Consider the following 15,438-nt stretch of genomic DNA (forward strand, 5'->3'; position numbering starts at 1 on the left):
GGAGGAAGAGGAGGGATGTGAAACTGCTTCTGAGAATGTAAGGTGCACCTGGGAGCCCTCTTTTGGAGAAGCTCGAAGCACTTCCCAGGGTCCTGTCTTTCTGTTAGCTGTAAACACAGTGTGGCAAGTCTCCTGTCTACTGTGAGCTCATTTATGTAGAAACTGCCTCCTCAGTGGGTGCAGTTAGAACTCCATGCATTTGGGTGAAAGGAGGTGTCTGTTTTTTCTTTGATTGGGGGTTTTTCCGTGTATTTTTTTTAATTTGGGGTTTTTCTGTATTTTTTTTCTTCCTCTTCCTCAGTTTCCCGTATTTCTTGCTTTCTGTTCACAAACCTGTGGGGGAAGAAGGCTTTTCTTGAGCGACTGGATGCCAGTCAATTTCAACACCAATGATCGTTTTAGATGGTATTCAATACTTACCTAACAGTTCTCTCCAAGTGTGCAGTTGGCCTCTTGCAAATGTTTCTTTCTCTCGGGTCTTTCGTCCTAGATTACAAAGCCTTCCAAGAGGCAGCGGAACACTTCCAGCCTTACATCAAGTTCTTTGCCACCTTTGACAAGGGGGTAAGTACCTGAGAAAACCTGATTTAAACACATTCAGCGGCATTGACAATTAAGGTCTGAACTCTCCACCATCCTTCTTTGCCTCTTTGTCCAGAAGTGTTAGAAGAGTCTGGAAAACCACTTCTGAGGACATGGTCTCTGTATCCAAGCCTGTAATCCAAAAAGAAGGGCTAACTAATGACTCCAGTGTTGTCTAAATTCAAAGGAAGTTTGACCTCACTGATTGAGGCTCACAATTGGGACAACTTTTGAGCAAAAAGGGCAAGATGGTGATAATGACCAATGCTTAAGTGCTTATGATGTGCAGGGATGGGCATTCCCATCTTCTCAAAGGCCAGTATTCTCACTGTACAGAGGGAACAACCAAGGCAGGGAGCGAGAGATGGATTCGATCACAGTCAGTGATGGGTAAACCTGGATGGAGTCTGAGCCTCGGCTGATGTCAAAGATGCTGTTCTGGACATCTGTACTCAGAGAAGGAAGCCATGGGTGGGGTGCATGGCTGGAGTCTCACCATTGCGAGCATGCGGTAGATGCTAGCTAGCTGTAAGAACTGCTGTTAGTAAAAAGACATCTGGACTCAGGAGAAGGGGATGTCACAGCTATATGTTGGACAAGGATGAATGCAGAAGTCCAAGTTGGATCCATCACTGGCCTCTGGTTTTGCTGAGCCAGAGGTGACTAAGAAATTGTAGATTAAGAGCTCTGAGTGCTGGGGATGTAGCTCAGTTAATATAGCACTTGTCTAACACTCAGCAAGCCCTAGGTTTGATGTCCAATACCGAATTCATAAGCAAGATATTCAAGGTCATCCTCAGCTACGCAGGGAGTTCAAAGCCAGCCTGGTTACATGAGACCCCATTGGAAAGAAAAGAACTAATCTAATAGAATCAGCTCAGGTGCTCATGAACAGAGGAGTCGTTAAAGGAAATGTGGGCCTGGAGAGATGGCCCAGAAGTTAAGAGCAACGGCTGCTCTTCCAAAGGACCCAGGTTTGAGTTCCTGCATCCATAAAGTGGGTCACAATTGTCTGTAACTCAGTTCCGGGGATTCTGATGTCCTCACTGGCCTCTCTGGGAACCAAGCACACAAGTAGTGTACAAAACATTCATACACATAAAATAAAAATAAAATTGATAAAATGATATACACACGTAATTATTTTTTTCAGCCACAAAGAATGAAGTTAGGTTGTTTGCAGGGAAATGTAGGCAGTGGAGATCATCTTATGGAGTGAACTGAGTCAGTCTAGGAACATGGTTATCACATTTTCTCTCATGCACAGGTTCTATATTTTATATAGATATACAAGACCTTGAAATATACATGGCATGAAATTAAAGGTAAAACTTTCTTAGGAAAAGGATAAAGGGAGGCAAGGGCAGTGAAGTGTGGAGAGATTATACAGTTGCACAGAAATGGCCTGATGTAACCCAGTATAATTTTTTTTTTTTTTTTTAAATTAAAGAGGGTTCATGTGAAGGGAAGAAAGGAGAGAACCCTGGGCAGGTGGGCTTGGCTGATCACCAAAGCCCTCATTTTCTGAGTGACAGTCTATTGTGAGTTCAGGGCGGAATTTGTTCTAAGAAGTGCCTCCCAGTCCACCCCAAGTGTGATTCTGTGCCTGTTCCTATGAAGAAGGGGAGGCCAGCGAACCCCCAAAGCTGTTTTACTACCAACTAAGACAGAGTCCCAAGTGCCGCCGCTCGCGTGGCCTCGTGAGGTTCGCACTCTTAGAAAAGAAAAGGCCAGTCTCTGCACCTCCCTATGGAACACAGAATGGGGACCAGGCTGACACCACCTGGGACTTGTAACCATTCAGCAGTGGGAGGTGGTGGGATCCAGAAGGCGCGGCTGCAGTCTCAACAGTGTCCAGCAGGGGGCGAAAGAGCTGAAGAGCAGGAAAAGTAATAAAACCCGGGAGGGGGAAGACAGTCCTGTTTGCAAAAAGGCATCTGACCATGACAACAGAGAGAAACCCTCAAACAACTGGAGACTGCAAATCTGAGCTTAAACAAAACAACAAAACAGACTTGAAGCTACTGAGGACATTACAAAGCCCGGGAAGAAGTGGCTGTTAGCACACAGAATCAGTTTGGGGCCAGTTTTTCACACATTAAGAAAACATTCAATACAGTGGTCTTTCTTTCTCCCCCCCCCCACCCCCCCATGGATTCATGCATTAATTTAGCAAGAATTTACTGAGTGACTTCTGGGCTTCCAGGACTCAACAGCATCGAGCAAGACATGTGATTAGCCTTGTAGAATTCAGAGTTCAGTGTGAGAGGTGAAAGGGCTGAAAGTTAGTAAAAACCCAGTAATACATCAGCGGGGGGATTGTAAACAGGGTGAGAGGATATGGATGCCGCTGTCGATGTGAAGATCAGTAGTTCTCAACCGCAGGCAATAGATCTCATTTCCTCTAACGAGCTTTTAAAAGTCTTTGTGTTGGCCAACAGGACGGCTCAGCAGTAAAGGTACTTGCTGTCCAGCCTGATGATCTGGGTTCAATCCCGGGACCCACATGGTGGAAGGAAGGACTAACTCCCATAAGTTGTCCTCTGACCTCCATATACACCTGCTGTGGGATGTTCTGTATGTCCTGTGGGAGCCCGTTCTCAGGTTCCTTGTGGCTTTACCCAGCAGGTCCGTATAGAGGATGATCAGGACCACGGGCCTGAGTGCAGGTGTCTGAGATGGTCTGCACTTGGCTGTGCTGTGGGATGGTCTGTATGTCAAGTTGCTCTGATTGGTCAATAAATAAAATACTGATTGGCCCGTGGCATGGCAGGAAGTATAGGCGGGACTAACAGAGAGGAGAAATAAAAGAACAGGAAGGCAGGAGGAGTCATTGTCAGCTGCCACTCTGACAAGCAGCATGAAAAAATGCTGGTAAGCCACAAGCCACATGGCAGGGTATAGATTTGTGGAAATGGATTAATTTAAGCTATAAGAACAGTTAGTAAGAAGCCTGCCAAGGCCATACAGTTTGAAGCAATATAAGTCTCTGTGTTTACTTGGTTGGGTCTGAGCGGCTATGGGACTGGCGGGTGAGAGAGATTTGTCCTGACTGTGGGCAAGGGAGGAAAACTCTAGCTACATACACCCACTTGGCACATGTGTGTGTGTGCACACACATAAATAGATATATATGATATATGATATATATATGATAAATGAAAAGAAGAACCTTAATCTATGGGAGTATTCCAAGAAATTTGGTTTTTTAGGGTTGTGATAGGACACAGGAATCTGAATTAGTTTTTGAAATATTTATTTTAATTATGCATATGTATGTTTGTGTGGCATGTGTGTGTATCAGAGAGAGAGCAAGACAGGGAGACACAGAGAGAGACAGAGAGTGCAGGAGCCCACAGACGACAGAGGCATCAGATCCCCGTGGAGCTGGAGTTACAGGTGGGCTGGGAGCCTCCTAACGCGGATGCTGGGAACAGATCCGGTCCTCTGAGGACGCACTGTACACTCATAACTGTTGAGCCATCTTTCTAGCTCCAGGAATCTGAAGCTTAAAACAGAAACGAACTCTTCCCAGGGAACTTTACAGGACTCATAGGTTTGGGACCCACATGGATCCCTGTGGTGTATGTAGCTCAGGCTATCCTAAAGCTCAAGCCCTGTGAGGAAGTGGTGGGAGAGACAGGCTGGAGTCCACCTTTGCACCTGGTGTCAGCTCTATGGTCCTACACCACTCTGGCCTGCTCTTCTCCTTCTGCTGGGGACCAGTGAAATGAAGCCTTAGTCTGTTCTGAGTCACTGGGGCCTGAAGGAGCTGGTGGAGAAGAGAGTGTGGAGAAGGCCCAAGTTCCTGCTCAGCTGATTCTTCACCGCTGACCACGGCACCAGCCTGTTGAACTGCAGCAAAGGCATGAGTCAAAATCCCCAGGCATGCAAATGCCAGGGAAGCGTTCCCTGTCCTTTGTAGTTTGCTTGAAAGTGCCAAAACTTATTCCAACTAAAGGAAAAAAGAAAGTCGTGGGCAATTTCATTTTTATGGAACTCTCTGATATCAGAGAGCACATTGCATCATTATGTAATTGTGGCACCCGTGAGCCAGGTTTTGCTAGTGTCTTGCCCTAGACACAGAAGGCCCTGCTAAATCCTTACAAACTGAACTAATAAACTCATTGGCCAGTCAACCCTCCTTCAGTCCTTGCTACCCAAGAGGCAATTATGCAAGGCTGGAAGAAAGAGAAGTACAGGAGAACCGAAGAGGTAGTGAGGGAGGAAAGGGCCAAGAGACTGTAGGAAATCTTAGGTTCTTCCAGACCAAACCATAAGGCCTCCTCAACAATCCAATGTTACAGTCATAGACTTAACGTTGCAGACCCAAGCAGTGGCATCCGGGGACCAGAGACCCTGTGCACAGGCACATGTACACACACAGGCATGTGCATGCTGCTGGACATGTGCTTCTGACCAGCTCTCACCTTCAGGAGGTCATAACTACTTCCCCTGATGTAGGATGAATTAATGAGAACTAATGACAGAAAGACAAAGAAACAGCTCGTTAGCATGGAGGCTGCCAATGTAGTGTCTACAGAATATCTACAGGTTCCTTTCTTTACACGGTCAAGGAGAAGGGAATCCTCAGAAGGAACGGAGGTTGGAACACAGGAAACTAGACAGAGTGCTTTCTTTAGCCTCTGGGTGTCAATCATGGCTCTGTGCTTCTGTCTTGACGAATTGCTCACCCAAATTGTTCGTACGTAAGGCAGCGCAGAGTGCCGCCTCTGTCCACGTTCAAAGCCAGCACTGCATAACGCCACCACCCTAAGGCCCTTTGCAGCTGTGGCCAGCACGTAGGAAGCAGGCTTTGTGCTCGATAGTACTATGGTTTTGTTCATATTAATCACTTCTCATCCCCCGGAAGGAAGCCTGGTTCTTAGAATCTAGAGTGCGTGAGTGAGTGAGTGAGTGAGTGAGTGAGCGAGCGAGCGACTGAACCCAGAGAGCAGGGTCTGCCATTTTCAAGCTTGTTGGACCATAGGCAGGCTTGCAAAGGACTGTGTCAATACAGGCCCTGGTCTGTTTGTCCTCCACCCCCACAGATCCCTGCCTCATCACTGCTCATTTACATATTCACATTGCACCTGCCGGAGAGGAGGCAGTCAAGTGGAAGGAAAACTCCATCTCTCTCTCTCTCTCTCTCTCTCTCTCTCTCTCTCTCTCTCTCTCTCTCTCTCTCTCTCCTGGGAATTAAACCTCACAGGTGCTAGATGAAGTTCCACAGCACTGCACTTCATCATCCTCAGCCACCTTTTTAACTTTTTACCTTGAGCCAAGATCTTCATAAGTGAGACTAGCCTTGAACTCACCCGAGTTTACTCTGAAGGTGAATTTGTTATTCTCCTGCCTCAGTCTCCCCAGTGCTGGGGTCATGGGCTTACACCAAGGCCTAGCCTGACTGTAGCTCTTTCTGTGGCCTCTTGGCTTCCACCCTGCATAGGATGTTGGAATTAAAGCTTGTCTTTTAGAATCCAGTGACCTGGAATTAGTAGCAAGTGATGATGCTTGTGGACCTAAGTGTTTCCCCAGAATAGGCCTCCTTGTGTAAGGGTTTATGTAACACCCGCCCTTCCCCCCATTAGTCCCAATCCCTGGGTTACTGGGTCATTGTGTTGGGGTTACTACCACAAGGTGCCAGCTCCTAGACAATGCTGTGCCGTTTCAAGGGAGCCACTGTTCTGTCCTGTGCTTTCTTGGACCACAGCTCTGTACTAGACAATGGCATTTGGCTTCCAGTGGAGCCTTTCACATTCCAGGCCTCTCAAAGCATGTCACAAGGAGAGGCCCTGAGCTCAGCAACTCTGCAGGCAAACACAGCAACCATTCTGCCCTGACAACACACTGGCGTGTGGCCCCCTCAACCAGAGAGAACAATCTGTCAGGCGAGGGGGCGCTTTCTTCGAGCTCAGTTATAGGGTGAACCACTCATCCTGGCTCCCTAGGAGCAATGGACACTTTAGCACTGGAAGTCCTTTGCCCCAGGAAGCCTGTCCTTCCTAGGCAAAGCAGGATGACTAGTTGTCTTCAAGACGGACAGTTCTCAGCCCGACAAAACACCTAGCAAGCCTGGTACAGAGACAGAGCCCTAGTGTGCTTCAGCTTAACTAGCCATTGGAGTTTATGAGCAGATCAAGGACAGGTGAATGGATTGGCTTTTGATTCCGGGAACCTGTGTACTCTAATGGTTTCCACCAGTTGCCCTTTCCATCCAAATTAGTTCAGCGAAAGCCACCCTGTGAGCGTGTTCTCTCACCATCTGCTCGCTCCTCCAGCCCTGGTAAACACAGCCGAGGGAAGATAACCATGCACTTACATTCTCCACTCGTTATTCCAACTGCTCCTCATCATGCTTATTCTCTAGATGAGTCTTTTTTCTATTGAACCTGCTTTGATCGCAGATCATGTCCAGCCCAGACTAGACGCGATAGAGTCCCTGCTACTTCAGCCTTTAAGTTGAAATTGCCCATAAGCTCTCACGTTGTTACCAGGGAGCGCAAGCACCCCCTCTGGGGGAGGCAGCTCACTGCAACTCCAGGCTCCTGTTCCAATGAATGGCTGATTTCTGCCTATTACAGGTGGCAAAGAAGTTGTCCTTGAAGATGAACGAAGTTGGCTTCTATGAGCCGTTTATGGACGAGCCCAGTGTCATCCCTAACAAACCGTACACAGAAGAGGAGCTTGTGGAGTTTGTGAAGGAGCATCAAAGGTACCTGAGATGACGTGTAGGGCATGGGGAGGAGTCTGGGTGATGGGCAAGAGCCTCTCCGTGTTGACAGTCCAGAGTCACCCAGAGCAACAACCTAGAATAAGACACCCGGTAGAACAGAACTGGCCAGGTGGCGCTGTCAGTCATTGACAGTATCAAGGCTGTCACCACTTCTGAATGAGGCTCTACGTTTGCAGTAGGGTTAGACCACCGCCTTCTAGTTGGTATCCCCCCCCCCATCCACCCCAAGCCAGAGTAAGATATGAATGAAACTACACTTATAATGACAACTTTCTGTATGGGGAGCAACATTCCTGGTGCTTTATGGGAAGAATGTCAGCTACTCTCCACCCTTATGGAGTTGTTATTCTCCCAATGTCTTCCAGACAGCACGGTAAGACTGAATAATAAAATAATATAACCTGGGACAATTCTACACATTCCACAGACAACTTCCGGGATAGGGATATTTGCTAGGACTCAGAGTATCTCCAGCAGGGATCCACAGAATTTTTCACTGCAGAACCACATAGTAAATATTTACACAGTTCTGGGGTCAAATGGCCTTTGTCGCAGCTGTTCAGCTCTGGGCTTGGAGCATGTAAACAGCCCACGCTCGTGTGTAAACAAATGGGTGTGGCAGTGTCCCAGGCAGGGTCTAGTTACACAAACAAGAGGCTTTGGCCTGGTCTGGCCCACCAGCTGGAGTCTTCTGCCTCTTCCCGGGAGGGAGGAGCCACCTGGGAACATGGGTCACGGTAGTGGACCCCCTGTTTCACCCTTTCCTCCCTCCCTGACATGGACTAATGTGTTCAGTGAGCCTGAAGCTCCATGACCCCTGCACCTAGACAGTCTGTCCCTGCAGAAAGACAACGTGAGGCGGGGCCAACATGACGTTTACTGTTGTGGGTTTTGATGGATGACCCTAATGATGAAAACTGGCATTCTGCATTGGAATAATTGTTGTCTGCCCCATTTCCTTGTTCAGGATTGCCTCTGGGCTCTCAGGAGTGGTCCCTATCTGTGAGGAGGGGACACTGGGAAGGTGCTGTCTCTGTTCCCTCTGACCCATCCATGTACTTGGGGTGCCTTGGATCTAACGGCTCGGTGACTAGGCTGAGTGGTGTGGGCCTAGTTCTCTCCTGACACAGGAAGTGGAAAAGCTCTGCTTCCTTGGGGCAGAGATGGATTCCGGGCTCCTTGGGCTCAAGCAGATGAATCAGTGTTTCATTTGCATAGAGCTGAGACTCAGTTTCTACTGTGGCAATCCCTACTCAAGGAAGCTCCCCCCTTTTTTTTCAGACCCACGCTACGTCGCTTGCGCCCAGAGGACATGTTTGAAACATGGGTAAGGAAATGGCAAAGCCTTGTGGTGTGTGTCCCTCAAGAAAGACACCCTCTGAATATCAAGTCTTATTGACCAGGGTGGACAGCTAGAGAGTAAAGTATTGGGAACATGGATGGCTTCATGCTCATATAAAGCCCAGGTGTCCATGGATCCACTATGATCCTCTTGGGTACTATTCTCTAGGGGATATTGCACAAATTCGTTTCCCTTAGTGGTTGGCTCCCATTCATGTGCCACCAGCATGTGCCACCAGTCTACAAAGTCGTAGAGACCTGGATTCAAGTCCAGTATCTGCCATTGAGTACTCTTGTGTCTGTATCTTGTCATGTCGTCATGGGGACTTTTTGTGAGGACAAGTGAGATGGAGTGTTCAGGACATGGCAGGCGCTTGGTTAATAAATATCTCTAAGTAATAAATATCTTGGTTAATAAATATCTTGTCTCTAAAGATACTAGAGACAAAACTAAAGACAACTAGAGACACCAGAAGATGAGATGTCAGCTCCTCCTCTAGGTCTGTGTCGTAGACTATCAGGTGGCTCAAATAGTATCATCGACAGGCTTCGGAGGTGCATCCCACTCCCACCTCAGATCTACTTGTGGTCTATGGACAAAAACCAAGCAGAGTCTGTAGGCCATTGTTCATATTTCACTTAGAACTGCCAGCTCTCTGACGTAGGACAAATACCATTTTATCCCATTTTACATAGAGAAAAACTATGATCATCCTAGGTTAATTATTCAAGGACACATAACTAATAAGCATTAGTTCTTGAGATGCAAGGCTTTCTGGACCCATATCTCATGTTTTCTCCAGTATCCCTCCATAAAGTGGCCATGTCCCCACAGGCTACCACTGTGGTGTTGGGCATTAAAATGGAAACATTTATTTACTTAAAATTTAAACTCATAGTTGGGCATCATGGTTGAACAGGGAGTAACTTGACACTCCCAGCATTGGACTTGCTATGGTTTCTGAAGGCAAACATTCAATGAACTAACCTTTAAAGGGCTTGTTACTGAACATAAAGGAATAGCTAATGCCTGTAACGTTGTCCAGACTTCTGACATTCCGACATGATGGAATCTAGAAAGATGAGCCTCCAGAACCACATGATCAAATGAAAAAAGAAAATCAAAAGTAAAACAAACCAAAAAAGCAGAACACCCCCCCAAAATAAATCTCATAATATTTCAAGTAAGTTTATGGTTTTCGTCTCGGGTCTCATTCATAGCATACGTGTTCCTGCGTGGCCTGTGGGCTGCAAGTTGGACAAACAAGCATTCTCTTTAAATACTGCTTTTACTTTAAAATAATTTCAGATTTATAAAATAATGTAAAAAATCTATTTCATCACCCAGAGTCCTCAAATGTTGATATTTTACTTAGTTTTTTTCTCTCTCTTCTCATATATATAAATATGTTCATATGCAAATATATATGTACATATGTTTCTGTGCTATTTGAGAATTCTGTAGCTGATACAAAAATCCCGAAATATTTCAAGTGCTTTTCTCTCATAGCCAAAAGTGATTAAAATCCAGAAATCATTGCAGGCAAGCCTGGTCTACAAAATGAGTTCCAGGACAGCCAGAATGGCTACACAGAGAAATCCTGTCTCGAAAAACAAAACAATCCAGAAGTCAATATTCATCTAACTGTATAGACCTTACTCAAATCGACCAGGAGTCCCATTAGTATCCTTTGTTGCAAGAGAAAGCCTCTTTGACAGTGGCCCGGGATCTAATCCAGATTCTGACACTTGAACTTGGCTGTTCTATTTCTCCATTGCCCTTGAACTTACAACAGGTTCCCAGTCTTTCTTCAGAACATGAAATACCATTTTAAAGTGAGAACACTTACTGCTTTTTCTCATCGCTGGTGTCTTCAGTCCTTCTGTTCTTTATCCCTGAGGCTCTGGGAAGGGGGAGAACGCAACTGCAGAAATATTCCCACTCCAGGATTCTCTCCTCTGACACCATATCACACCCAAGACCGGGATCCCCACAGCTCTGTCCTTCCCCTCCCCCAACCCCCCCACCGCCCCTGAGCCTAGGAGCTCCTGAAATCTCCCCTTCCAGCACAGGCAGAGGTGAGAAGAATGTGTTTGCCTGGCCCTGCTGGGACTAACTCTCAGCTTTCTTTGTATTCAATAAGTTTAATCAAAATAGAGAAGAAGAGAGCTAGAATGGTTCATTCCTTCCCAACACTGCAGTCTGGACCGGTCACATGATTTGGGCAACCCTCCTCCAAGTCCCCAAATAGGGAAGAAGGTAGCACAGGTCATTCTAGGGCCATCTTGGCATTTTTGAAAAGGAAAAGCAGACACCAGTTGGTCAGAAGGGTCTTCTCCCCCAGCCCCTGTGCCCAAGCTAGGGGGCACTGCTCCAAAGAGCAGCATCTCCGTGGGGCACTTGTCCACAGGAAGCTATGCTATAGACAGGGCAGAAAGAGACCAGTTCATGGACTGAGAAGTCTTCACCTCCAGCCACTCTTGCTGACATTGCAAGACAGTTGCACAAGACAGGAAAGCGAGCTGGGCTAAAGCACAGTTTGCCCTTAGCTCTCTGCGGCTGTGCAGGTTTTTAAGACAGCAGCCCACACGAAGCCGTGCCACGCCTTACCATGGAAGAAGATGGTGGCTAGTGGTGTTTGCTGTGTGGAAATCTGAGGGGAACCCACTGTTTCTAGTGTTCAGAGAACTTGGGGGTGAGGGAGCCTATCCAGACTTAGTGCTGGCTTGTCACTCTTGTCACTCTGCTGAGGTTCTCCCACTGCCTGTCAACAGCCAGGGTCCTTGGCAACCGCCACAGGGGATGAGGGCCAGCGATTTATCTAAAAACAGTATTTTATCTTTTATAACTTAGTGTGTGTGTGTGTGGGGGGGTGCACGTGTGCCATGGTACCTGTGTGTGAGGACGAAGAGGTTTAATAACAACTTGTAGGAGCTGGTTTTTGCGTCTTCTACCATGAGGTCCCAAGGACTGAACTCAAGTCACCTGTTGTGTGGAAAGTGAGTGCCTTTTCCTGTTGAGCCCCTCACCTGCCCCAGCAATTTCTCCTGAAGGCCTCTTTTCTCTATTGCGATGCAGAATGCCCTCTAAGGTAGGACTCAAGAGCCTTCAGTTAGCCCCACGGTGTTGCCGTTGCCTTGGGGAGCTATATGTTTTGTTTTCTTTACGTCTGTTCACTTAGTCTGAGAAAGGCCAATAGAGGAGAAGGAGGCAGGAAAAAAAAAAAAACTCGGACAGTGGTAACATAGCTGTAATTGATAGCGCCAGTTTCTTCTTGACAATGCTGTTTTCTATCCTTTTCACGGAGTAGGAGTCTTAACAGACAGACTCTTGGGTTGGTGGATGGAGCGTTACATAGTTACATTGTGTGACAAAGAGCATTACTAAAGTGAATGCTGCCTTCCCAGCTTTAGATGCCGAGAGTTGAACAGGAGAAATAGTCTCAAAGCTTAGCACCTCAGGGCGGGCGGCGGGCGTGGGGTGGGGGTGGAGGGGTGGGGGCGTGGGGGTGAGGGGTGAGGGAGTGGGGGGTGGGGGTGGGGTGGTGGCTTAGCTAGTTAAGGCAGTTGCAGCACAGGCCTGGGAACCTGCCCCCAGAACCCACATAAAACTGATTCCACAGAGTTGTTCTCTGGCCTCCACATGCATGCTGGGACATGCTTCCTTCCCCAGATCATGCTCACACAATAATAATGATAATAACAATAACAACAATAATAATTCATAAATTAGCTAATAATAATAAAAATAATAGTAGTTTTAACAACCACAACCTAAAGCCAGGACATTGGTTGTAAGGCAGGAACAGAGAAAAAGCTGAGGAGTCTTCAGGAGCGTGTTGACTAGTGGGGTCCACATCCCCTGCTCGTTGGAGTCTGGTGCACGGCCACTGTATTACAGGGCCCTTTTAGCCTCTTTAAGCATGTTCCTAGCATGCAGCAGTGACAGGCTTCCTCATAGACATTGCTCTGCCATTCGCTATCAGTACCGTGGTCTATATGCGCATCTCAGACTCAAATTCATGTTTTGGAAACCTGATGTTAAATGTGGGGCCTTTGGAAGGTGATAAGTCACCATGACAGAGCCGTCATAGTTGGGATTGCCCTTATGAAGTTGGGCATGGTGAATCATTCATGTACTCCCAGAAGGAGGCTAGTAAGTTTGAGGCCAGCCTGGGCTACATAGTGAGTTCAGGGTCAGCTCGGGCTACATAGGAGTTGCTATCAGAGGTGGGTTGTAAGGGAGGCTGGAGGGGCCGGAGGAAGGAAGAGGGGGATCTGTGATTGGTAGGTAAAATGAAAAACAAAATTTCTTAATAAAATGAAAAAGGAGTTGCTATCTTAAAAAAAAAAAAAAAAAAAAAAAAGAGGACCAAAGACCAAAGAATAAGAAAGCCTCATTCGACACTGAAGTCCTTGCTGAGGGCACCTTGGACTTCCCACCCCCGGAACAGTCAGAAACGAGTCTCCCTGATTCCTGTTGTAGATAAGCTACCCAGTTTATGACCCTTTGACCCTTTGTCATGGCAGACAGGTTGGACTAACACATAGGGTCTTTGGGCTAGCCAGAACCAATCAGTCCCACTGAGGTCACTGCTATCTGTGGCTTTATTTTGGTTTTTCGAGACAGGGTTTCTCTGTGTAGCTTTGCGCCTTTCCTGGAACTCTGTAGCCCAGGGTGGCCTCGAACTCACAGAGATCCACCTGGCTCTGCCTCCTGAGGGCTGGGATTAAAGGTATGTGCCACTACTGCCCGGCTGTCATTGTGATTCTTTAAGAACTGAATGGGGGGTAGGGGTGCTGGAGAGATGGCTCAGTGGTTAAGAGCACCGACTGCTCTTCCTGAGTTCAATTCCCAGCCACCACATGGTGGCTCGCAACCATCTGTAATGAGATCTGGTGCCCTCTTCTGGCCTGCAGGGACACATGTGTCCCTGCAGGCAGAATACTGTATACATAATAAATAAATAAATCTTAACATTCTTTTTTTTTAAAAAAAAAAAAAAAAAAAGAACTGAATAGGAATATGGTGTGCATTTGACTCACGGGTTTGCACGTGGATTCCTCTCCACCATTTTATTGAGGAAGACTCCCAGCATCCAGCGCAGCCTGCCCACATCTCCCCACATCTGCACAGGTGTTCGATACAGGCTCATGCCCCCGAATGCCTGAGATGTTTGGAAAGAACCCCTCTGTCTCTGTGACAGTGCTCACCCAGGGCCCGTCTCAGTTCAAGGCAGTGACAGGGCTGCTTGGAACAGCCTGTCAGAAAATGAATATGGATTCTTAATTCTAAAACCAATTTCCAAGTGCACTCTGGAAGGGGAGGCAGAAATGAAGCCTGCTTCACGGAGTTATGGGCGCTCAGTTCCAGCTGATGGCAGGCGACAGAGACATGGGGCCGCCTAATGAGACCTGACCAGGGTAGTCTGTCTGGCAATAATAGCAAATGTACAACAGTGAACTTCAGACTCCCCTTCTGGTCACTGTCGGGTGTTCCTAATAACCTGGTGCACACACATATATATCTGTAACATTCAATTCCCCGGAGAATCTGGCCAACGCAGAGCCCACTCTCTTGTTTTTAATAATAATATTTTCTATTTAATCTATCTTTGAATTTTTGGAGGTTTTGTTCATCCCAAACTCAAAGGGGGGAAATTAGCATTTAGATGGGATTGCGGCAGCATTAAAAGCGATTGAAATGGAAACGGGGATGGGGGCTGGGGTCCCCCACCCCCGTAGGATGACTCTGATAGGACACAAGGGTTCCCCGTGAGTCTCCCTTTTGTGTCAGCTGTCATCAGTATGCACCGGGCTTTATTTCTCCGTCTCATAGCAGGGAGTCTCCAGAAGGTCTCATTTCTTAAGCAGGAGGCTGCTCCACACCTCACTCTTCCTTCTCCGGTAAATAATCAACACAAAGGCGGTACAGGCAGGTGGACTTCCTGTCCCAGATGGGCAACTATGAAATGCTCTTTGCTCTCTGGCATGTTCCCTGGTTTACTTTCCCTGCTCTGGCACACACACACACACACACACACACACACACACACACACACACACACCCCGACATCCTAAAACTACCACAGTACCAAATTCCAAACTCTCCTTGGAGTCTCTCACACTCACAGAAACGCTCCTGTTGGGGGCTGGGAGGGTGGCTCAGGGGTTAAGAGCATTTGCTGTTCTTGCAGAAGACCTGAGTTTGGTTCCCAGCACCTTCATCCGGCCACTTACAGCCACCTGCACCTCTAATTCCAGGGGATCTAACACCCTCTTCTGGCCTCCTTGGACACCATGCACTCCTGTGGTGGCGTTCCTGAATTGCTCCATGGGCTCTGCTTCTCCGGCCAGAGACACTGGTTGGACCTTCCTTTCTTGTGTGAGCACCAGAGACCCAAATCCTAGTTGAGCTGAGGGTTCTTCCCTGCTCTAGTCAGGGGATCAGGATCTGCCAGCCATGCTCCGGAGTCCCTGTCATCTGGTCCATCCCTGATGATATCTCCTGGTGGGGAACTTCAAAACTGTCACTTTCGCAGAACTGTCTTGAAACTGTTAAATTCGCTAGAGCTGTTTCCAGAGTTTTGTCGCCTTGGATAAGCCAGACTTACACTCTTCCCAATTTCCCCCTTGCTGCTGCTCTCCGGACGCACCAGACCACAGGAGTGAGAACTATTTATTGCTATCTCTTGCGTCTGTTGTCCTGTCTTAGAAACCATTGATCCGAGTCCCTTATCAAAGTTCCCTGTGCGCTGCCAGCCACCCATCAGCATCTG

General features: G+C 47.4%; 1 protein-coding gene across 1 annotated transcript in view; it reads left to right on the forward strand.

Annotated features, from left to right (window-relative positions):
- Casq2 (calsequestrin 2) overlaps nt 1–15,438 on the forward strand; it is a 65,398-nt gene that overhangs the window by 35,378 nt on the left and 14,582 nt on the right. The window contains exons 5-7 of the mRNA XM_006980774.4: nt 491–564; nt 7,167–7,297; nt 8,600–8,645. Of these exons, the coding sequence (XP_006980836.1) occupies nt 491–564; nt 7,167–7,297; nt 8,600–8,645 (251 nt within the window). The remainder of the gene's footprint in view (nt 1–490; nt 565–7,166; nt 7,298–8,599; nt 8,646–15,438) is intronic.

This window comes from Peromyscus maniculatus, chromosome 6 (assembly GCF_049852395.1).
Source record: "Peromyscus maniculatus bairdii isolate BWxNUB_F1_BW_parent chromosome 6, HU_Pman_BW_mat_3.1, whole genome shotgun sequence".
NCBI lineage: Eukaryota > Metazoa > Chordata > Mammalia > Rodentia > Cricetidae > Peromyscus > Peromyscus maniculatus.